Source organism: Barbus barbus, assembly GCF_936440315.1.
Source record: "Barbus barbus genome assembly, chromosome: 37".
Taxonomy (NCBI): domain Eukaryota; kingdom Metazoa; phylum Chordata; class Actinopteri; order Cypriniformes; family Cyprinidae; genus Barbus; species Barbus barbus.
The window spans coordinates 1,185,556-1,210,986 of NC_136715.1; the positions used below are offsets into that span (position 1 = coordinate 1,185,556).

Sequence of the window (25,431 nt, forward strand, 5' to 3'; positions counted from 1 at the left end):
AGCAGCTAAAACTGGTTTGAAGTCAGTTATTTCTATCTTCTGCTGGAGTGTGTCAGTAGGAAACATTCATTTAGTCATTAATAGTAATAATCCAGTGAGATGTTTGAGATCTGATCTGATCATCATCAGTCTGTCTGGAATGACATGAAGAAACAGAACAAACTGAGACTAAATCCAGAAGAACTGTGTCTCCAAGACGCTTCTAGAAACCTCCTGCAAAGCTACAGAACTGTTCAAAGTTAGGCACTTGTGTAAAAATGCTGTAAAATGAGGATGCTGTCAAATATGTCATAAATAGATTATCAGTTAACTTTTATGAACTAAATCAAATCAACATTTGTTGTGAGCATCCTGTGTTTAAAGCAGCTTTTGTCCTCGGTGCACTTGAGCAGAGTTTCTCAGGAGCTTTACAGGAGGTTTCTTGAAGCGTCTTGGAGACACAGTTCTTCTGGATTTAGTCTCAGTTTGTTCTGTTTCTTCATTTCATATAATATATGAATTTACATGAATATGAATATATAAAAAGCATCTGTGGTTTTTACAATATATGTGTGTGTGTGTGTGTGTGTGTGTGATTTATAGTATATACAAAAAAATTTTGTGGCAAAAATACTCGTACTATATGACTGATTTTTTTACCCCAAATGGTGTTTCTAATGCTAATGGTGTGTTTTGGTGTGCTCAGGACGTGATGGTGGTGGGCGAGCCCACGCTGATGGGCGGTGAGTTCGGGGACGAGGACGAGCGTCTGATCACGCGGCTGGAGAACACACAGTTCGACGCGGCCAACGGCATCGACGACGAGGACAGCTTTAACAACTCGCCCGCGCTGGGAGCCAACAGCCCCTGGAACAACAAGCCTCCGTCCAGCCAGGAGGGCAAGAACGACAACCCCACCTCACAGGCGTCTCAGTGAGACTCGGGCTGGGGCTGGGCTGGGGGTGGAGCCAGGGAGCATCGGCATCCAATGGGAAGAAAGAGGTGCGGTCAGCTCATTCATCTACCTGCAGTAGCTGGTCTTCCTGTCAGCAGAGGAAGTGAACCTGGAGGACCAGAGATGAGCGTCGCACCACAACAGAAACCGTTTACTCGACACAGGACAGTTTTTATTCACACACTCGTGGTTTTGTTGGTGATTTATGAGGAGCCTGTAGATAGTTCATATGTTTAAGTTAAGATGAAGAAGAGAAATCTGACCACGTAAAACGCCAACAAGACCAAGAAATATCCAGCTCCGGTTTCACTCACAAGAAATGACATTTTGCATGAGGAAAATATTATTATTTTTTTTTTTTTATGATTATTTTCAGTTTAATACTGTTTTGTATGGAAGCTTGTTTCCGCCACTGAATAACAATAAAAAAGGTAATTGCAACTTTCAATCTCACAATTTGGGCGAAAATGTCTTTTTTCCTCAGAATTTGATTTGCAATTGCAACTTTTTCTCACAATTCTGACTTCTTGCAATTGAAAGAAATTGGAAAGAATGGAAATAAATTTCTTTTTTCCTCTGAATTCGATTTGCAATTGCAGGTTTATGTCTCTATTCTGAGAAAATAGTCAGAATTGCGAGAAAAAAGTCCAAACAAAAAGTCGCAATTACCTTTTGAATTAGCTTCCATAGTTTTGTCACTGTATTGCAATGACAGAATTAGTTTTTTGTGAATCAGCATAAATGAAAACACTAGTGTTCGTATTCTCTTGTTTGGCATTACAGTAATGAGAATTTGCTGGGGAAGAATGTTTAATCATCATTTTAATGCAAACAAACTAATGGTTCTAATAGTAGGCTAGATATTTTCTTTCAGCAAAATGTTGTTTCTTCTGTTTGGAGTAAAATATCAAACACAGCAGATTAATTTGCAGTCTCACATCTTCCTCTGATTGCTGGAGGATGTTTAATATCACATGAAGAGCGTTTCGACTCGTTTTGGAGAATTTTATCCGTGTTTTATACCAGCCTCTATTTCCCTAGAATGTTTTATTTGATTATTTTTCTTTTTTTTTTTCTTTTTTTACTGATGTTGAAAGCTGCAAACCAAGGAGTAACAGAACCGTCGAGGTCCTTAAAGATTTCAAGCCTCAGATTCTATTGGTTTGTCTTATTTTTAAAGAGAGTGGTTTAGCGTGGGCTTTGATTGATTTCTGTGTACTTGTGCTTGTATATTTAAGGTAGTAGCAGAGTTCTGTATAACTGTATTGAGATGTATTCCTCCTTAGAGTTACATAAAGCCATTCTGATCTAATGTGTAAAAAATGCAAAACGTGAAAGATGAAAACACACCAACCTCGTCTTTTCCCTTCTTGATAATTTTTTTAATTTGCATTTACGACTGATGAATTGAAATCAAGGGCACGGTCTGTTTGTGTTGCCTGATTTTGCTGAAATCCGTTTCTGCCACAGAAGCAGTGTTTGTTTTCTATCAGTCTGTTTCTTCATCTTCTGTTCTTCTTGTGTTTAAGGGAGACAACTGTGATCAGCTAGTCATGTTTCATTAACATGTTGGTTGTTTTATTTCACTCACACCCAATACTGCTGAAACTCAGATTTTTGTACTATTTGATGATTTTTTCTCTCTCTTTCTGACCAGCTGAATCGATCTGAATAAATTAAAGGTCTGCACTTGTGATTGAAGCAAACTGGTGATCTTTTCCACCTTTAACCTTGTAGATGCCCCGGTTTGATATAACTTTGTTTTCTTAATTTCTGCCCTTGATTAAATTAATGTATGGAACCAATAAAATATTAATTTTCACTTTAAGGATTTCTGCTTCTGTGTGATTTGTAGTTTGTGTATATAATTATGTATCAAATAATTTATATTTGTTTATATATTTTTTATTTATATTTAATATTTGTGTTTTATATCTGTGTTTGTGTGTCTGGATGGAGTTCAGTCATCAAATAACATTTAATTAATCTAGAATTAAGTAGTAAATAATATAATTAGATATTAATAATTAATATTTATGTTTTGAAATGTGTATAATAACAGTATATATATATATATATATAAATTCGTATGTGTGTATAAATATATAGTATTCATATATTTATAAGTATAAACATTTTGATATTGAAAATAAATACATTATAAATTTTACATGGTATGTGTGGAGCTCAGTTGAAAATAAACATTTTAAATGTTTATTTTAAATAATTTTAAAATAAAATTAATTATAAATAAGATAAATATTAGAATATAATTAACATTCATACATATATTAATATTATAAATAATTGTATGTAATATTAAAAGTATAAATAATAGTAATAATTACATAGATCATTATATCTGTATGTATTTATCTTCGAAACAGTGAATCATTTTGCGGCTCAATGGTTTCTGAGTTGATAAAAGCTCTGTTTCTCCATCACTATACGTGCTTTTTAAAATCATTACAAATGTCGAAATTGGAAAATGAATGTCTCTTTTGATCTGGTTTTTGTAGTGAATCGCTTGAACTGAATGATCGACAAATGACAAATAAATTTGAATTTGAATTTGATCGAAGTCCCGAGTTTGAATCAATCGAATCGGTTCCAGCGTAAATGACTCACTCAATTGAATCGGTTCATCTGTTTCTCCTGTTTTCTCGTCTTCAGTCATGTTTACACGACACTGTCAGAACTATTACTGGCTCATTAACTGAAATAAGCGAAAAAAGTGTGATGTTTCCACATAAAATCTCCATATTTCCATTCATAACATCCAACACAAATCTATGAACATATTGAGTTGAGGAAACCTCAAAATACATGTTAGATGGACACATTGTGTTTATGATGGATTTATAACTCCATAAGTTTTTAATTCAGAACCTGAAATGCCCTTTTATAGGCTATTTCATATATAAAATAACATTTTCCAACATTCGTGTGTGAACTGCTCAGAAAATACCGCAGATTTTACTGACATCTAGAGCTTTGACGCAAAACACATTTTTATTCGTCAGTTTTACTCTGATTATGCTTTAAAGCACCGGTTAATTTGGATTTCATTAATTCAATAACCGCTGTGTCACGTGATAAGTGTTACTTTTCTCAGCGTTGAGTAGGATCATCCAATCACAACGATTTGTGTTTACTCTTTTGTGTGTGTGTGTGTGTGTGTGTGTGTGTGTGTGTGTGTGTGTTTCTCCATTTTTATGTCAGAATCCAGTTAAAAGTATGAAAACATTAAACTTTCCGGTGTCTTCAATTAGGAAAAACCATAGACTGTAAAAAAACACATCCTGCGAATTTAACGGAAATCTGCTCCCGCGGTACGAACTATGAATTGTGGGAGATGTAGTTTTTTTTTTTCAAAGGAGCCTCATTCTAATTGGCCGGAGCGCGTCACGTGACCTTCCTCTGGTCACACGTGGGTTAGAATGTTTCCCGTGGCGCGGAATCGACGGCAGTTCAGTCAGGATTTCAACAGGTCGATTTGAGCAAAATAGAGTTTTATTATCAAAACAAATGTTAATAAACGTGTATGTGGGACAGATATTACAGTTTTAGCTCGTGAGTCGCAGGATGACGCAGAAACAGCTGTTAGAGGTTCGCTTCGTGGCAGATGAAGATGTTTTGGATCATATTGTAGAGAAACAGCAAGGTAAAGCGATTAATAACTCATTTAACTTAGCTTTTACTGTCAAACTATAAATTACTATATAACCAGTCATTTCTCTAATACTATAGTACTAGTAACGTTTATACACACACATATATTAATTTATTGATCTGTTTATTTTAGGTAATTAATATATGTTATACTTTATATATTATTTATTTATTGATCTATTTTGTTTAGTTGTGTATATATATCATATTTCATTAGTGCTGTCAAACGATTAATCGCATCCAAAATAAAGTTTTGTTTACATAATATATGTATGTGTTCTGTGTATATTTATTATATATGTGTATTTATACAGTGCCCTCCATAAGTATTGGAACAGTAAAGACAAAATTGCTCTGTTGGCTGTGGAGTCAAGACATTTGCAAATATAATTAAAAGATGAATATGAGACAAAACTACATTTTATTATTGGGTGATTCAACACAGATGTTTTAGCAGCTAAGAAGTTCAGCACTTTTATAGTTCATCCCTCTATCTGATGAGAGCATAAGTATTGGAGCAGTTGCCTCACAGGTCTTTCTAAGTGATCAGCTGTGTCCTGTTGCATTAATTCTTCAGATATTAAAAGCAGGGAATGTGTCGTATCAGTTATATCCATTACTTCTGTATTCTGAATCCTGCATTCAATGATGACACACAAACCAGGATGAAGACGAGGGAGCTGACTTTGAGAGAAAAGCAAGCAATGTGGATGCTAAAAGAAAAGCTTTTAATATCTGAAGAATTAATGCAACAGGACTGATCACTTAGAAAGACCTGAGAGGCAACTGCTCCAATACTTATGCTCTCATCAGATAGAGGGATGAATCTCTAAAAGTGCTGAACTTCTTAGCTGCTAAAACATCTATGTGTTGAATCACCCAATAATAAAATGTAGTTTTGTCTCATATTCATCTTTTAATTATATTTGCAAATGTCTTGACTCCACAGCCAACAGAGCAATTTTGTCTTTACTGTTCCAATACTTATGGAGGGACTGTATATGTCTGTGTATATATATATATATATATATATATATATATATATATATATATATATATATACATATACACACACACACACACACACATGCATGTATATATTTGAGAAAAATGTTATATCGAATATATTTATATATAATATAAATATATACATGTAAATATTGTCAAAGTATATACTGCATGTGTGTGTATTTATATATACATAATAAATATACACTGTATGCACACATATATAGACAAAAACTTACGAATAATCATTTAACAGCACTATTTATTGATATATTTAGCTTTATTTAGTTTATTAAAATGTGCTTTGTTCATTTTGTTTATTTGTTTTATATATAATATTTAAAAAATATATGATATCTAAACATTCTTTTACTTATGTATTTATTTATTGTTTTAATGTATTTATTTATTTATTGATTTTAGTTTGTTTATTAATGTATTTTATTCTTCATATATTATTTATTGATATGTTTTTTAGTTTAAATGTTTTTATCTAATTTATTAATATAGGCCTATATTATACTTTATTTGTGTTTTTATGATTATTGATAAAAATCTGAAGTTTTGCATTGTGGATCTAGATATAAAAGCAGCTAATGGATCCATACAGGCGCTGGTGACCCTAAAAACCCAGCAGAAATCCAGAAGACCTGAGGAGGAGGAGGAGGATGATGAAGAGGTGTTTAATGAGCAGAAGTATGTGGACGTTCTGTGCACCGGATCACAAGGTGACCATTAACAGCCATAGATACTGACAGATAACGCACGGTTTTCACAGTATAAAGATCGCTCGGTGGGAATCATGATGTTTTCAGTTCTGTTGTAATTCTAACTTCTCATTGGTTGTTTATTTCCCAGATGAGAGTGAAAATAGCACCGTCACTGCCGGAGCATCTGTCTTCTCGTTTCAGACCATCAAACGGGGCAATAAAATGGCTCAGATGGGTGAATAAACACTTATCAAATGTTACATATGCTGCATTTCAGTTTGCATACACACTAAAAGTATATATGTGACCCTGCAGCACAGAATCAGTCATGAGTAACACAGGTATATTTGTAGCAATAGCCAACAATACATTGTATGGATCACAATTATACATTTCTCTTTTATGACAAAAATCATTAGGATATTAAGATTATGTTCCATGAAGATATTTTGTAAATATCCTACCATAAATATATCAAAACTTCATTATTGATTAGTAATATGCATTGCTAAGAACTTCATTTGAACAACTTTAAAGGAGATTTTCTCAATATTTAGATTTTTTTGCTCCCTCAGATTCCAGATTTTCAAATAGTTGTATCTCAGACAAATATTGTCCTATCATAACAAACCATACATCAATGGAAAGATTATTCAGATGATTTCAGATGATGTATAAATCTCAATTTCAAAGAATTGACCCTCATGACTGGTTTTGTGTTCCAGGGTCACATATTTCTGAATGTGTTGATTATAATGTTAATATGTCGTGTGTTTGTGTAGCGTCTGAATTGGCTCGAACGCCTGGGAAGAGCGTGACCTTCTCCACATCAGACACAAACGAGGAGTCGTCCAGCCCGACACGCGCCGCTAAAAGTCCGTCCTGATCCTGCGGTTTGTTTTCTTCTCTCAATCTCAGTTTAAAACGGACTGACTCTGATTTTCTCTGTTTATCCACGACAGAATCAGCCAATCAGAACAAAACCCCTCAGAAGGTGAACTCGTGTGTTTCTCTGCCAAAAATGATACATGTTTACATGTGGTTGTGTTTTACTCACATATATATACTTGTGTCTAATCAGGGAAAGAAGGTGCAGTTCATCTCCACAACACCACACCGACTGCGCAAGAGACTGTCAGGTTCGTTTGTTTCGGGGGTTTTAACAATAACAGGACAATATAATGACAGCAACACACCAATATAGCAAAAAAAAATAATAATAATAGACTATACACCATACTATATATATATATATATTATTGTTCTGTTAATTTTTGTTAGTATTTATCTATTTAAAAAAAAAAAAAAAAATATATATATATATATATATATATATATATATATATATATATATATTTTTTTTTTAAATAGATAAATACTAACAAAAATTAACAGAACAATAATTAAATGGGCAAATCAAGTTCTCTTTAAATTCTAGAATAAATACACATAAATTACATAAACATGCATTTACAAAGAAGTCGTCTAATTAACAAATCATTATTTGTGTAATTATTAACTTATAACAAATTATTACTAATTTATTAATATTAATGTAAAAAAATAATACAGTAGAAAAGTAAACAATATTAATCTATTTCCACAAATAAATAAATATTAACAACATTTAAAAGAATAATAGCTGAATATGCGAATAGAGTTGACTTTAATTTCCAGACATAAATTACCTAAAAATACATTTAGGCTTGCAAATAAAAGTATCATAATTAACAAATCAATATTTGTATAATTATACAATTATAATAAATTATTAATATTGATGCAAAAATAATTTATGACAGTAGAAAAAAGTAAACAAAATTTAGCTTATCTTTTTCCAAAAATAAATAAATACTAATAAAATGTAAAAGAATAATAACTAAATAATAGGCAAATAAAGTTCACTTTAAATTCCAGAATAAATGCACATAAATTACCTAAAATTATGCATTCAGGTTTGCAAACAAAAGTCTTAACAAATCATTTTTGTATAATTATCACATTATAATAAATTATTAATATTAATGAACAAAAGATTATTATATTGATTACAGTCGAAAGAAAATTAAACAATTTAATTTATATTAACAAAAGAAACTCACATTTATTTAAAGTTATATTTTCTCTACCTATTTAATTTTTCTAACATATAGTAATGTTTCTAGTATGTAGGGCATTAGTAATGGTCTATAATTGGATAAAACAACTGTTTAAACTCAACATTACATGACATTCATAATTATATTTTACTACTATAAGTTCTTTCTATCAGTGGCATTTTTTTAACAGTGAAAGAGGATATTAAACAGAATATTTCTTTAGAAAACATGCACTAGTGAATCATTCCCAATAAGACCAGGAATATGAAATAAAGTTAATCTGATGTCATGAGTTTAAAAGTTTGTATGCAGTGCATGAATTATGGATTTGTTTGTAAATGTGTGTATTTCCTGTAGGGCTGTCCCTAACTGTTAGTCGACGAGAAGAGGCTTGGTCGACTAAAATGTTATTAGTCGCTTAGTCACAGAAAATAAAAATAAAACTCCACAGGCGAAGTCATGTTGGTCATACAGATAAGAGTAATGCACCTTTCGAATCTGTAAAGACTGTTTATTTGTGTGCACTCACTCACAATAACAACAAAACATTGCGCTTTTGTAAAATAATGAAAGCAAACAGGATGTGCTTTCTGCCGTCTCAGTGTCTGTGAACTTGAGCACGAAACTCTGTGTATACTTGCCTTACAGACAGAAATATATCTATAGAGAGTGAAACGCCTGCTTTCAAATAAACATTGTGGGAGGGTATCTCCTCATCCACCACCAGTCACTAGTTTACCTATAAGTTATTAAAATGTTAATGCAGCCTGCTTATTGTTTTCCCGACACATTCATAATCATTAGCCTACTTCTGCCGGTGTGTTGTGACAAGCTTTATGCGTGCGCTTGAGCGCTTATTAGGCTATGTAAGCAATTGAAGTCTCATTATATGATTTAAATTGTTTATTAATAAATGTGAAATTAGTCTAATGTTTAAAATGAACGACTACTAGTCAAACAGAAAAATCTTTAGTCGAGCCCTAATATCTCGTCATCCGTCACTCTCACAGGTGTCCATTTCATTTACTAACGTGTTTTTGTTGTCTTATTATTATTATCATGCAGCTCCGAACCTGCGTTCAGACAGCGAGAGCGATTTCTCCCCCTCGAACTCTGAGGATGATGATGATGCTGAAGAACACGAGGGGAAGAGGGTCGACCAGCCCAAAACACCCAGTAAAAACACATCCGCTGCTGCCCTCTATAAGACGCCCAGTAAGAAGAGCAAGAAAGCAGCAGAGGTGAGAGTCTCATCCTGACCTTTGACCTTCAGACCGTCTTCAGACCTTCAGTTCAGAACGTGAATTAGTGTTTCTCGCACTTAAAACACCTTAGCAACCACCCTCAACACCCTAGCAACCTGTAAGTCAGTAAGTAATATAATAACTGTAATAACTACTATAATAAATGTAACTATAAAGATTACAATAACTATTATGATATATGTAATGATAACAAGCTGTAATGATAAAAAATAATGATATATGAAACTTACAAAATGATAACTATACAAATAACAGTAACTATGACAAATTTAAGGACGATCATAAACATAGCTATAATGAAAAATTTAACGATAACTATGATAAATGTGATTATATTCACAATTTTAGCAATAACTATCATAAACTAAACTGACAAATTTAATGATAACTATGATAAATGTAGCTGTAATGATAAATGTAACAATAACTATGACAAGCGTAACTATTGACAAATTGAAAGATAACTCATAAACCTAACTGACAAATTTAACGTTAACCTTGATAAACGTAGCTATAATGACAATTTTAACGATAACTATGATAAATGTAACTATAATGACAATTTTAACGATAACTATGATAAATGTAGCTATGACAATTTTAACGATAACTATGATAAACGTAACTATAATGACAATTTTAACGATAACTATGATAAATGTAGCTATGACAATTTTAACGATAACTATGATAAACGTAACTATAATGACAATTTTAACGATAACTATAATAAATGTAGCTATGACAATTTTAACGATAACTATGATAAACGTAACTATAATGACAATTTTAACGATAACTATGATAAATGTAGCTATGACAATTTTAACGATAACTATGATAAACGTAGCTATAATGACAATTTTAACGATAACTATAATAAATGTAGCTATGACAATTTTAACGATAACTATGATAAACGTAACTATAATGACAATTTTAACGATAACTATGATAAATGTAGCTATGACAATTTTAACGATAACTATGATAAACGTAACTATAATGACAATTTTAACGATAACTATGATAAATGTAGCTATGACAATTTTAACGATAACTATGATAAATGTAGCTATGACAATTTTAACGATAACTATGATAAATGTAGCTATGACAATTTTAACGATAACTATGATAAATGTAGCTATGACAATTTTAACGATAACTATGATAAACGTAGCTATAATGACAATTTTAACGATAACTATGATAAACGTAGCTATAATGACAATTTTAACGATAACTATGATAAACGTAGCTATGACAATTTTAACGATAACTATGATAAATGTAGCTATGACAATTTTAACGATAACTATGATAAACGTAGCTATAATGACAATTTTAACGATAACTATGATAAATGTAGCTATAATGACAATTTTAACGATAACTATGATAAATGTAGCTATGACAATTTTAACGATAACTATGATAAATGTAGCTATGACAATTTTAACGATAACTATGATAAACGTAACTATAATGACAATTTTAACGATAACTATGATAAACGTAGCTATAATGACCATTTAAACGATAACTATGATAAACGTAGCTATAATGACAATTTTAACGATAACAATTTTAACGATAACTATGATAAACGTAGCTATAATGACCATTTAAACGATAACTATGATAAACGTAGCTATAATGACAATTTTAACGATAACTAGAGAGTCGAACTCGTAATCCAAAGGTTGTGGGTTCGAGTCTCGGGCCGGCAGGGATTGTAGGTGGGGGGAGTGAATGTCCAGCGCTCTCTCCACCCTCAATACCACGACTGAGGTGCCCTTGAGCAAGGCACCGAACCCCCAACTGCTCCCTGGGCGCCGCAGCATAAATGGCTGCCCACTGCTCCGGGTGTGTGTTCACGGTGTGTGTGTTCACTGCTGTGTGTGTGTGTTCACTGCTGTGTGTGTGTGTTCACTACTGTGTGTGTGTTCACGGTGTGTGTGTGCACGTTGGATGGGTTAAATGCAGAGCACGAATTCTGAGTATGTCTTGGCAGTATGTCACTTCACTTCACTAATGATAAGTATGATAAACGTTTTAACGATATCCTTACTCTGTCTGTTTATGTGGTAAGTGAAATTTTATGTACTGTAACAGGCAACTGTTGGCAATCGTTATTTGTTTTCCTTGCCGTTCTGACATGACACTAATCTGCGGTGATTGGTCGATTGGTCTCATTTTCTTCTCATCTCGCCTGTAATGCCTGATAAAGCAGTGTTTGTAAGGCAGTGCTGCTTTGTGTACAGCGTTATCAGGGAAACCGCTCCAAAAGCGGCACCTAGTGACAAATAATTAATTTGCATTTTCATTCAGACCAACGCCAAAAGACCAACAAGTGGGCGGCAATATGCTAATGTTTGATGTTGATATCCATAATAGGGGCACTTTAAGTAAATCAAGCACGTCCCATTTTGCAAAAGTCACGTTACATGATTTTACTGAGTTGCACGTGAAATTGGGCTTTTATGGAGGAGTGAAAGTGCACCGCTGGAAAGCGGGCGGAATGGGTTGCAATAATTGTTTTATCTTGATCATTGTATTTTCATAATCGTTGTTATTTACCAGCAATTTCTGAGTGAAAATGGTTTCTTAGTGTAGAATCACAGCAGCACGTTTTGCATTTCCTTTGTTTTTAACTTCAAAAGTCAACTCTGAAAGTCTCTCTTGTTGTGTGATTGTTCTCCTGCAGTCTGATCTGGTGGAAGAGTATTTTGAAGCTCACAGCAGCTCTAAGGTTCTCACGTCCGATCGGACCCTCCAGAAACTCCAGACGCCCAAACTGGACCGGGTCAGTGATCTTCATCTGTCTGTGAATATGGGATCTGTACGAGATCTAACGGAGGTGTTCAATTGTGTTTTATAGGAAACTCTGCTCAGCCTCTTGGGTTCAAACCAGCCACGCTTCGCAGAGGAAATTAAACAGCTCAATGCAAAACACGAGAAGAACTTTAACCAGTGGATGCTGCAGCTGCAGTTGAGTGTGTGTGTGTGTGTGTGTGTGTGTGTGTGTGCGTGAGTGTGTGTGTGAGCATGATGATGCAGCACATATTCATCCTGTGTATCTCTGTTTGTGAATATTTCAGCATGGGCTTTAACATCTTGATCTATGGCTTGGGCTCCAAGAAGCTCTTGCTGGAGAAGTTCCGCACATCCATGCTGTCTGACTACGATCATGTGGTGGTCAATGGTTTCTTCCCCAGTATGACCCTCAAATCGGTTCGTTCGCTGCTTCTGCTTCTCTCACATACAAGTGAATTCTCTGTCATCGTAAATGACTTTATTATGCAACAAAAAATGTTTTGCACAACCTTCATGCTGCTTTTTTCATACAGTAAAAGCATCATGTGACAAAACAGCAGTCATCATGACATGTGATATCGACTAATATAACAAAGTCCCGTTTGTAGCACGAACTATAACTAAAATTATAAATATAATACCTTTACAGCAACTACAAAGGCAAATGTAATGATAACTTTAACAATAACAATAACAGTAGCTATAACAAAACAATAACAAAATAAAAACAGTGATAACTATAACATTTAATATAACAGTAACTATAAATATAATGATAACTGTAACGCTATCTATAACAATCATGATAAATATAAAAACAACTCTAACGATTACTATAGCAATGACTATAACAGTAAATATAAAGATAACTATAACAATAACTATAATAACGGTAATGATAACCATAACAAAAATATAGTGATAACCGTAACAATAAATAGCACTATAAAAATAATAACTACAATGTTAACGATGATAAATATAAAGATAACTATAACTGTAACTAAAATGATAATAACTGTAATGAAAAAAATATAGTGATATCTGTAACTATAAATGTAACTAACGATAAATATCATAATTGTAACGATAACTAGCAACTATAATAACTAAATATAATGTTAAATATCACGATAACAACTATAACAATATCATAACTAACGTTAACTAGCAACTTTATAACTATCATGATAACTGCAACTATAACAATATCATAACTAACTATAACTAGCAACTATATAATAACTATAACGATAAATATCACAGTGACTACAATGATAAATATAACTGCAGCTATAACAATATCATAATAACTAACTGTAACGATAACTAGCAACTATTTAATAACTATAACGATAAATATCACAATGACTACAATGATAGATATCACAATAATTATAACTATAACGATAACTCTGTCTTCAGCAGCGTCTGATAGTGTTCCTTGATAACAGCTTTGATCAGATTGACGTCGTCTGAATCTTGCTGTAATCTGACAGATCCTGAATTCCCTCACCTGCAACGTGTTCGGACACGAGGGAACTTTCCGTAATCCTGCAGACCAGATCGACTTCATCATCAAATCTCTCAGAGAAGGTAAGGCTGGCGTGTGACGTCTCCAGTGGCTGTAAGTAGGGATGGGTAATATCTTATCGTGGGGAGAATTCGCAAACAAAAAAAATTAGTGCAATAATAACGATAAATTAAATGATTTGTTTAAGTGTTTATTTTATTTTAGGATTTAACCACGGCTTGCTTTATTTTATTTTATTTTATTTTTTTTTTATTTTTGGTTTGGCGTGTGTGAACACGCGAAGATGTCTAGTTCACAGCGACTTTTGTTTCTGCTGATTACTTTTTTGGTTGGAGTGGCGTGCATTTCTCTGCTGGAGCAAGTCTACACCGCAATGCTTTCCAGGGAATACATCTTGAGCTTGCGCTCAGCTGCTGATTCTATGGACCCAGTGTGTGACATCCCTGTGGAATTGCGGAGAAATATCCGTGGGATTGTACAGCGGAGTTATGGCGGAGTTCAGTCTTCGGTGAGGAGGATTAAAAGGAAAAGGGGTAAGCGTGGAGGAGTTAAGCACAGGTTGAAAGCGTATTACAGATATACCCCGCTGCCCAATATTATACTGAGTAATGTGCGCTCCCTTCGACACAAGATGGATGAGTTGCAAGGGAATGTGGCCTTCCTTCACGAGTACAGAAACTCGCACATGGTGGTGCTAACAGAAACATGGTTGGATGATTCGGTCAGTGATGACTATCTACGACTCAGTGGATACTCTGGACCTGTACGGCTGGATAGAGATAAAGAGACTACGGGGAAAAAGCATGGTGGTGGAGTTTGTGTGTACATTAAGGAGAGCTGGTGTAACAATGTGATTGTGCGGGAAAAAATATGCTCCTCTGAAATTGAATTACTTGTTTTCTCCGCTCGACCTTTTTATCTACCACGTGAGTTTCCCCAACTTTATTTTCTTGTTGTGTATATTCATCCTCGCGCAAAATTGGATATTGCCTTAGATCTGTTGATGAAAATTCTGAACAAACTAGATGCCAAATCTCCAGATTCTCCTAAATTTATTTTGGGTGATTTTAATCAGTGTCATTTGGACAATGTTTTAAAAGGATACCATCAGTATGTCTCATGTGCAACGCGTGCGGACAAGATTCTGGACAGGTGCTATGGTCCGATTCAAGGTGCTTATAAGTCCGTTCCCCTGCCTCCACTGGGGTCAGCTGATCATAACACAATTCTTCTGGCTTCGGCATACGCGCCAGTTGTAAGGCGTGCAGAAAGACAGAAAAAGACCTTTAAGAACTGGACTGACACAAGCATCGGAGAGCTGCAAAGCTGCTTTGAGCTTACGAACTGGGATTTGTTTTTAAGTGATAGTTTGGACTTGAATGATCAGGTTTTTATGGTATCCAGTTACATCAATTTTTGTGTTGAGTCGATAATACCCACTAAAAGTTTGACTGTGTTTCCAAATAACAAACCGTGGGTAACCAAAGAGCTTAAAAATATTCTCAATATGAAGAAAAGAGTATTTTTATCAGGGTCCAATGAGGAGAAAAAAATGATCAATAAGGAGGTTAAAAGAACAATCAGATGTGCTAAACTAAATTACAAAAATAAAATAGAAAATAAATTTGTTCAAGGTGATATGAGGGCTGTCTGGCATGGGATTAAGAACATGGCGGATATCGGTATACCTAAGCAAGGAACAGTGTTAAATAAGGACGCTGATGGTAACTTATTGGCTAATGACTTGAATTTGTTTTTTACACGTTTTGAGAAGCATGACACAAGTGCTGTTCTTGATGATTTTAAGCAAAAATTAAGTCCTCTCAACACTTTGAATCTGCATCCTTTTAATGTTATGAAACAGCTGAAAGCTACACCTGTTAATAAAGCGCCTGGTCCAGATGGTATCTGTGGGAGAACACTTAAATACTGTGCGGAGCAGCTCAGTGTTGTGTTTCACTCTCTGTTTCAGGCATCCCTGGATCAGGCTGTAGTTCCTTGCTTATGGAAAACGTCTAATATAATACCCATTCCTAAGCGAGAAAAGTCACATTCTTTGAATGATTTTAGGCCCATTGCATTAACTTCTTTAGCCATGAAAGCCTTAGAGAGGGAAGTTAAGTCACAACTTATTACAGTTACGGGTCATAAGTTAGATCCTTTGCAGTTTGCATATCGCACTAAAAGAGGTGTGGATGATGCAAAGCTCTTCCTCCTAAATACCATACATCAACATTTAGAGAATGGAGGCACATTTGCTAGAATGTTGTTTGTTGATTTCTCCTCTGCGTTCAACACAATGAATCCTATCATTTTAGCAAAGAAACTTGTTTGTGAATTTGATGTGAGTCACGGTTTGGTTTTATGGATTTTAGATTTTTTGACATGTAGGCAGCAAAGAGTCATGTTGAATGGAGTGCTGTCAGATACGCTTGTTACGTCAATTGGATCTCCTCAGGGATGTGTACTCTCTTCAATCTTTTTTATACTTTATACAAATGAATGTCGCAGCACTAAGGATAAATGTCATGTAGTTAAATATGCGGATGACACAGTTCTTCTATCCTTGTTAACTAGTGCAGAATGTGATGACAGTAATGATCACAATGAGTTCTTTGAGTGGTGTAAAAAAGTAGAATTACAACTGAATATTACTAAAACGAAAGAGATGGTAATTGATTTTAGGAAAAATGCTTTAAAGGTGAAACCTGTGTACTTTTATGGAGAAGAAGTTGAAAGGGTACAGGAGTATAAGTATCTTGGAACGATCTTTGATACTACTCTAAAGTTCCAGCAGAATACAGAGGCTATTATTAAGAAGGTGAATCAAAGAATGTATGTTCTTAGGAAATTGAATTCTTTCTGTGTACAAAAAAACATTCTGAGAACTTTTTATGCTACCTTTATTGAGAGTATCTTGAGCTTTTCTTTTTTATGCTGGTATTCATCACTCTCTCTTAGGAACAAGAATCGTTTGCAGACCTTAGTTAGGACTTGCTCAAAAATTATTGGTGTACCTCTGCGGAGTCTAGCAGAATTCTATGAGCAACAAATGTTCAGGAAAACTCGTAGTATCACGGGAGATGACTCTCATCCCTTGAAGGTTTACTTTGAAGTACTGCCCTCTGGAAGAAGATTTAGAAGCATTAAATGTTTATCTAATAGATATAAATTTACCTTTGTTCCAGAGGCTATTCGTTTTTGTAATTTAAAGTCTTAAGGTGTTTTAGTTTTTATTTGTATTATTATTATTATTTATTTATTTTTTTCAAGAAGAATTGAATTATGAAGCATGTCGGGTTTTTTTTTTTTTTTTTTTGTTTTTTTTCTTCTATTTATTTTTTTGTATCTTCTATGTGATGTCTTGTGTTTGCTGTGTGATTCTGCTACCCTACTTGAATTGCCCCTTGTGGGATTAATAAAGTTGTTAACTTAACTTAACTTAACTTAACTTAATAAAGTCTAGTTGTTGACATATTTCTGTGTGCGACCGTGTGGAGCGACATCGCGGAAGGCAGATGTGAAATTGAGGAGTTTATCGCTAAACCAGGAGCTCCTACAGTCTGGAACTGGTTTGGTCAGGGCTATACTGTGCAACAAACATCGGTCTGAGTCTTGAGTAAATGTATTACAGTAGCACAGTTTTGCATGTGTATGAGCCGGTTTACAAACCTGGTGTCCAACAAAGATATCCTTTATTGACATGCTTTTTCTCCAAATTAACTTCATAACATCAGTCGAGTGTTTGAAATAAGTTTTTGTGATCAGACGTGGATTCATATCACAGAATGAGGCAGAAATCATACTATTTTATAGTATTATATACAGTGATAAAGGCTATGTCGAGTAGCATTGCATTATAAATTTACTTTATTCTTCTAAAAATACCCAAGATTGCTTGAAGAACACAGATAAACCTTAAATTGTCGCAGTCATATGTTTATTGTCTTCAAGTTTCATCAGTTAAAATTTCTCTGCGTTTTATTCAGCGATAACTGATAACTTTGTCCATATTAGGGATTTCCTGGAGCTTCGTCAGTGCTATAACTTCTGCGATGCATATGTGTTTCTGCACAAGAGCGCCCTCTGGCTTCCAGTATGAACAGAGGTGGACAGTAGTGAAGGATTTTTACTTTACTAAAGTACATTTAAAAAGTATCTGTACTTTATCAGTGTTTTTCTTTGGAAAACTTTTACTTCACTACATTCCAAAGCATAATGTTGCACTTTTTACTGCACTACATTTCATAAATAAAAGTAGTTTTTTTATTTTTACTTTTAATACTCAAGAACATTAAAATTGTAGTACTTTTTTGTACTCAAGTAAAATTTTGAAGTACTTTTACTTGAATAAAAGTAAGAAAGTACTAGAGCAATATTATGCTTTGGAATATTGTGAAGTAAAAGTTTTCCAAAGAAAAACACTAATAAAGTACAGCCACATGTAAAATGTACTTTTAAACCAGAGTTAAAAATACTTAACCACTGTCTACCTATTGAATTAAATAGTCATTACATGATGTGTGTACTCGGCAATGATCACAACACCAGGGTAAAAATAGGAAAGGTAATCAGCCTACTTTTCTCTCTAAAATAATAGTTAGTTTTGGTCTCTCAGTGGATGCATAAGATTCCCTGAATTATTGTCATTGATATCGTAATCTCAATAAATACCAGTATTATTAAGCACATATCGCCCATGCCTAGCTGTAAGTTGCACGTTTGTCTTCCAGACCCGAGCAATCACGTCTTCCTGGTCATCAATAACATCGACGGGCCCATGCTGAGAGGTGACAAAAGCCAGCAGGCTCTGGGGCAGCTGGCGGCGCTTCCCAACATGCACCTGCTGGCCTCCATCGACCACATCAACGCTACACTCGGTCAGTCTCACGCTTCAGCTTTAGGTGATGCTGATCACTGGTATTATGGGCTTGTAATGTTCTCCTGGTCTGTGTTTGCTCAGTCTGGGATCAAGCGAAGATGAGCATGTTCAACTGGCTGTGGTACGAAACCACCACCTACCTGCAGTACACTGAAGAGACGTCATACGAGAACTCCCTGCTGGTGCAGCAGACCGGAGCACTGGCCCTCAGCTCACTCACACACGTGCTGCGGAGCCTCACGCCCAACGCCAGGTAACACACACACACACACACACACTCACTCACTCTCTCACACACACACACACACACGTGCTGCGGAGCCTCACGCCCAACGCCAGGTAACACACACACACACACACACGTGCTGCACAGCATATATATATCATATATAAACAACCATAAGACACTCTCACACATCATGTATAAAGCAACTTACCATTTTAATATATAAATGTGTGTGTGTGTGTGTGATTTGCAGGGGAATCTTCAGATTACTGGCAGAGTTTCAGCTGGAGAACAAGGACAATCCTGCATATACAGGTAAAGCATCCATCACTGCGTTTATAATGAAGCCTCTGCATATTAAAATGGATGATTGTTGTTTGTTCAGGATTGTCTTTCCAGGATTTCTACCAGCGCTGTCGCGAGTCGTTCCTGGTGAACAGTGACATCACGCTGCGCACGCAGCTCACCGAGTTCAGAGACCATAAACTCATCCGCACCAAGAAGGTCAGAACTCGCCTGAACTCACTTCACATGCAGAATTACGAGGGATGTAACGATATCAGAATATCACCATACGATAATGTCACAATATGAAGTGCACGATACGATATTTATTGTGATATTTAGGGGGGAAAAAACAAATGAAGAATTAAAAAACAAATTAAATTTTGTACATTTTAAAGTTATGTTATTCTATCTAATGCACTTTAAGAGTTCAGAATGAAGAGCTCTAACCCATGTTCTTAACTAAGAAAACTTACGTCAGAAAAAGTCAGTGAATTGACTTGTAGCTGAACTTTAAATGGGACTCAGCACTATTTTTATTTGTGATATACTGTCTGTCTAAATGACATTCACACTGCTGTTTTATTAGAATATAATAACAATGACAGTAATAGCCACACACTGTAAAATAAGTGAAAATGAATATTTCATAGGTACATTATTATTGCTTTACACTACAGTAGGATAATTACAATACTTCTTTGCTAATTTGTACACTTGAAAGAGATATTTTGAGTTTGGACTGCATTTAAACCGCTAGCTGTCAGTAATTCATGCTGCACTTTAAGCTTTTATTTTGAAGGAAACTCCAGCTTCAGTGAAAACAGGCACAAAAACACGTCTCGCTACAAATCTAGTGAAACGCTGTAATCATCTGCAGCTGAAATAAAGCAGAACTGGTGGCTGTTGTTCCCAAACGTGTGCTAAACTCACAGAACGTGAAATAAACTGCATTCATTCAGTGTGAACGGAGCCGTTCTGAGACGCAGAAAACACCGGATCATGAGCTGATCGTCTGAACCAAGTGCAGCTTCGCTTTAAAACAGACTTGATGAAGAGATTATATTGTGCTTTCGGTTTGAGTTCGTCTGACAGATACTGTGCTGAAGCATAATGACCCAAAACACTACTTTACAGACCTTTATGTTAGAATAAGAAGTTTAAATATATTTGAAAAACTACACTCTTTGCCTGGATCGTTTCATATGGAGATGTGACCATGATAATATCCAGACAGGTGATATTAATAATACCGTTACATCCCTAAGAATGACTGAAGTGATGATTTACGCAGCGTTGTTTGTGTGTCAGGGCGCTGATGGAGTGGAATATCTGCTGATCCCGGTGGATAACGGCACTCTGACTGACTTCCTGGAGAAAAACGATGTGGAGTGAAACCAGGAAAACCTCACTGCTGTCCACAGCTCAGTAAATGTGTTTAGCTGAATAGCACTTCATCTTGCCAACATTGTATCATAAATGATTTGATTTTGTAATTCAAGGAAGCGTGGCAGGTTTGACTGAACGAGAAACAGTTTGTTCACCCAAAAATGACATTGTGCTGAAAGATCAGGATGGGTTTGTTTCTTCATCAGGTTTGTATAAATGTGTCTCTGCATCAGTGTCTCAGCAATGGATGCTCTGCAGTGAATGGGTGCCGTCAGAATGAGAGTCCAAACAGCTGATAAAAACATCACAATAATCCACTCCACTCCAGTCCATCAGTTAACATCTGGAGAAGACAAAACAGCTCTAAACAAATATGTGGCTGGATTTTGATGAGAGAGACAACAGGAGATGCACTTTTTCACTGGAGGAAGAGATATTATGGATTATAGACTCCAAGTATTAAAGTTAAAATGCTGGATGTGTTTCAGCTTTTATCTTCTCCAGATGTTAACTGATGGACTGGAGTGGTGTGGATTATTGTGATGTTTTTATCAGCTGTTTGGACTCTCATTCTGACGGCACCCATTCACTGCAGAGCATCCATTGATGCAGAAACACATTTCTACAAACCTGATGAAGAAACTCATCCTGATCTTTCAGCACAATGTCATGTTTGGGTGAACTGTTCCTTTAATTCCTGTTTCTGCAGCTCCTTCATGTACAGTATTCTGTAAAGTTTTGTAGGATCACTATGTGAACACAATAAATATTCTTATGCATCTGAGTTTATTTACATAGAAAAATACATTCTCATATATTATCTCAACCCAACAAAACATTGTTACACTTCATTTAGATCATTACAAAGCAAAACAGGAAAAAGTCTTAATTTGAACAGGAAAAGGCAACTTGGTAACAATCACGAGCGAGGCGTTTAGACGTGAACATGAGCGATTCAAACAAACGAAACCGGTTCAGATTATTAGTTCTGTCCTGATCTGAGAACCGCAGTGATGTGTTTTAATGTTAATATCTGAGACAGCTGCTGGGTTAAGTGTTTTCCGCTGGTGTTCATGAGCAGATGGGAGATTTCTCTCGCTCTCTCCGTCGACTGCGTGATCTGAGTTTGCTCTCGGTGACTGACTGGATGATTTTTAGCTCCTCGACGTCCAGATCCTTCAGCAGGAGGAGAACGGCCTCCAGCGTGTGACTCTATAAACAAGACGGGTTATAAACACGACCTGTCAAGCCTTTTTGAACAGCTAGATTTTGTAGTTTTTAAAGAAGTCTCTTCTGCTCACCAAGCATGCATTTATTTGATCCAAAGTACAGAAAAAACAGTAATATTGTGAAATAATTTTAATATTTAAAACAGCTGTTTTCTATGTGAATATGTGTTAAACTGTAATTTATTTCTGTGATCTGCAGCTGTATTTTCAGCATCATTACTCCAGTCTTCAGTGTCACATGATCTTCAGAAATCAGTATAATATACTGATTTACTGATCAAACATTATTTGATCACAGGAATAAATTACAGTTTAACACATTCACATAGAAAACAGATATTTTAAACAGTAAAAATATTTCACAATATTACTGTTTTTGCTGTACTTTGGATCAAATAAATGCAGGCTTGGTGAGCAGAAGAGACTTCTTTAAAAACATTACAAATCTCAGTTGAAAACCGTTTGGCTGGTGGTGTATATGAGCTGCAGTTTAATAAATGGATGTGTCTCAGTGTTTGTCCTCGCTCGTACCTTCCTCTTCGGCGCGTCTCCGGTCTCTTGCGGGGACGACAGCGATGGAAACTTGTCTCTGGCCAGCAGCTTCATTCCCAGCTGAGCTCGGATCTTGCTGCACAAACACGAGCATGAGTTCAGTTCAGATCCGCAGATCAAACAGCAGAAACTAAGCCAGATCTTACTTGGTTTCCTCCATGCTGTAGTTCAGAGGATCCGTCTCCGAGTCGGCTTCTGCGAGGCCATTGGTTGAGCTGGTGGGGGCGGGGCCTGGAAGGGAAACAAGCTCCTCCCCTTCTTTCAGTGCTTGTGTGAGCTCCTCCTCTGTAACCACTGACAGAACAAACTCATGAATATTCATATCTTTAAGCTACTCATAAAAGAGCACATTAAACGTTTAAAATATAGAAGTTAAATGCTGATAAACTGACACCTGTGGTGTCACCTGATCAGTGTTTGCAGGAATTATTCCAATTACTTTATATATATAAAAACAGTTACAGATTAATGAACTATGTCTTTTTTTTTTTTTTATTAGAACATAGAACATTTTTTTTTATTAATGATAATAATATATGTTACCTGAAACTAAATAAACATTAACTGAAAATAAAATGAGCTTACGTTTTTTGTCTTATTTCAGTTAGTTGCCAAGGCAACATTTCTCATTTTTGTTTAATTTAACTTTTAAGTACTAAAATGAAAAAAAAAAAAATGTATAAACTATATGGACATAAAGAAAACCTTCTAAAAATGACAAAAACAACCAAATTACTAAAACCTCAAAATTAAAGTGAAAACAAAACATAAAAATAAAATCTACTTGATTTTAAAACTACTTTAAAAAAAATACATAGTAGTATATTGATTATATTAAAATAGCACCGATATATATTATAAAATAATATATTTTATACAATTTTATGATAATTTAACATTGGTGCATTTGATCATATTTCTGCTGCAGGTGATTGTAAAAGCCACTCCGATTTGACCAAAATAACTGCTTTATTTTATTTGATTCAGCTTTATTAGCATGACTGTAACACAATGTTGCCAAAGCATTAACATGTATATAAATAATAATGAAAAGAAAAAAATGAACATAGATAATAAATAAAATCCATCTAAATAAATGAAAAGATAACTAGAGTGAGTTTAGAGTTAACTGTGTTTAACACCTAACATTGTGAATGCAACACAAATGTAGCAGCGGTTGCCAAGTATGAAGGGTTTCTCTGTATCACTAAGTTCAGTAAATGATGGAATGTTTCCCTCACATGCTGATATTTAAGACAAATCGTCAGAAAGTGTTTGTTTTTATTATTCCTCCTGGTTTATTGTCCATGTGCTCACCCTGGTTGTCGAGTTTGTGCAGGCCGGGCAGGTTTCTGATGACGGTCAAGCGGTATTTGTGTGGGTCAGCATCACAGCACGGGTTCTCTGCGAGCCACAGCACCTTCAGACGGCTCAGCTGCTGCAGATGCTTCAGCTCCGACAGACTCCAGATCTTATTCCGTCTCAGATAGAGCTCGCTGAGATGCTGACACGACGAGATGTGCTCCAGAGACCAGATCTGATTCGCACTGAACACACACACACTGAGAGTTATTACAGTCATGTGATGAGACGGAGTTATGGATTATTACCAGATTCTTCAAAACAAACCTCAGTGTGAGAACCTCAATGTTAGGAATCTCCGCAAATATGGAGATCTGTGGACAAAATCAACACATAGTGAGATATTATACTGTGAGAGCACTTTGATATATGGGCTACTATGGTACTGAATAAATGACAGAATATTTGGTAATCATTTATATATATATCACGATTAATCACATCCAAAATAAGGTTTTGTTTACATAATATGTGTGTGTGTACTGTGTATATTTATTATGAATATATAAATACAAACACATGCATGTATATATATATATATATAATAAAAAACGTAATCTTTTTATTTCAGCAACATTTCCAATTTCTATTAAACTTAAAAGTACTAAAAATCCATAATTTAATTATACTAAAACTAATAAATATAAACTATATGGACACATTTAAGTAAAACTAATAAAAATAATAATATTTTTTAAAATGTGATAAAAAATGTAAATTGAAACGAGTTGAAATCAGAAAAGTGAAATGATATATTAACAAAAACTCTATTAGTATATTAATGATACAAATATTATATACATATATATATACAGTATTATGCATTTTAATCATTAAACAGAAGAAAACGATTAAAAGCTCACATCTGTCAGATTGCAGCCCCTGAAACACATGAATAAATGATTAAGAGAATACAGTTATATATATCATCCATTAAATGCAGATATCAAACTAGACACTGAATAAATGAATAATAATCATAATTAAAGACTCGGCTAACAGCAGAAAACACACCAGCAGTTCAGCTTCTTCACGCTTTCCAGGTCCGATGCTTTAGCCCGAGCTAGAACGAGTTTACGCGTTAATTTCATGCTGATAAATGTCAAGATTTGGTTTGGAAATGCGTCAATATTGATCTCAAACGCGTCCAGCGATGATTAGATCACTGCGCATGCGCCGCTCTGCGCCTCCATGACAACATCCGCTCTGCGCCTCCATGACAACAGCGCGTCGCAACATCCGCTCTGCGTCTCCATGACAACATCCGCTCAGTTCACAGCGTCAGCAGCAGAGCATTAGTCTGTCAACACATACAGATGCAGGAGAAATGCATGTATGACAGCTGGAGAGACTACATTAGGACACGTGCCGTGATCTGTGCACAGGATACCGAGTAATGTTTCAGTACTTCAGTAAATATCATGCTACAAGAATATGGTTTCCTTTCAGCAGCACAGTACAGGG

The 25,431-nt window shown here is 35.0% G+C and overlaps 3 protein-coding genes across 8 annotated transcripts in view; 2 read left to right on the forward strand and 1 right to left on the reverse strand.

The window, feature by feature from the left end:
• ldb1b (LIM-domain binding 1b) overlaps nucleotides 1–2,764 on the forward strand; it is a 39,973-nt gene extending 37,209 nt beyond the window's left edge. For 3 of the 4 annotated variants that reach the window (XM_079396839.1, XM_079396837.1, XM_079396838.1), the window contains one exon: nucleotides 686–2,760. In XM_079396839.1, the coding sequence (XP_079252965.1) occupies nucleotides 686–916 (231 nt within the window). In that variant the 3' untranslated portion in view covers nucleotides 917–2,760. Of the gene's footprint in view, nucleotides 1–685 lie in introns of all 4 variants that reach the window. The other variant, XM_079396836.1, reaches the window with a different exon arrangement.
• A 1,577-nt stretch (nucleotides 2,765–4,341) lies between these two features.
• LOC306856947 (origin recognition complex subunit 2-like) lies at nucleotides 4,342–21,607 on the forward strand. 3 transcript variants are annotated; one of them, XR_013783055.1, is made up of 17 exons: nucleotides 4,342–4,598; nucleotides 6,196–6,342; nucleotides 6,473–6,559; nucleotides 7,107–7,199; nucleotides 7,287–7,318; nucleotides 7,406–7,463; nucleotides 9,489–9,664; nucleotides 12,399–12,497; nucleotides 12,573–12,682; nucleotides 12,793–12,925; nucleotides 14,008–14,104; nucleotides 18,776–18,922; nucleotides 19,006–19,177; nucleotides 19,404–19,465; nucleotides 19,536–19,654; nucleotides 20,747–21,050; nucleotides 21,420–21,607. XR_013783055.1 is itself a non-coding variant. In XM_079396521.1 (16 exons), the coding sequence occupies exons 1-16, from the start codon at nucleotides 4,520–4,522 to the stop codon at nucleotides 20,828–20,830; spliced, it is 1,695 nt and encodes a 564-aa protein (XP_079252647.1). In that variant the 5' UTR covers nucleotides 4,352–4,519; the 3' UTR covers nucleotides 20,831–21,607. The 3 variants fall into 3 exon arrangements, 1 of the variants encoding a protein (XP_079252647.1); XR_013783056.1 differs by having other exon boundaries at nucleotides 4,352–4,598; nucleotides 20,747–21,064; XM_079396521.1 differs by having other exon boundaries at nucleotides 4,352–4,598; nucleotides 20,747–21,607.
• On the reverse strand, nucleotides 21,599–25,102 carry LOC306856948 (cilia- and flagella-associated protein 410-like). Its single transcript, XM_079396522.1, has 7 exons — nucleotides 24,982–25,102; nucleotides 24,831–24,849; nucleotides 24,235–24,281; nucleotides 23,923–24,152; nucleotides 22,752–22,899; nucleotides 22,585–22,681; nucleotides 21,599–22,036 (listed from the first exon to the last, which is right to left on the reverse strand). The coding sequence occupies exons 1-7, from the start codon at nucleotides 25,056–25,058 to the stop codon at nucleotides 21,896–21,898; spliced, it is 759 nt and encodes a 252-aa protein (XP_079252648.1). The 5' UTR covers nucleotides 25,059–25,102; the 3' UTR covers nucleotides 21,599–21,895.
• Between the last annotated feature and the right edge of the window lie 329 nt (nucleotides 25,103–25,431).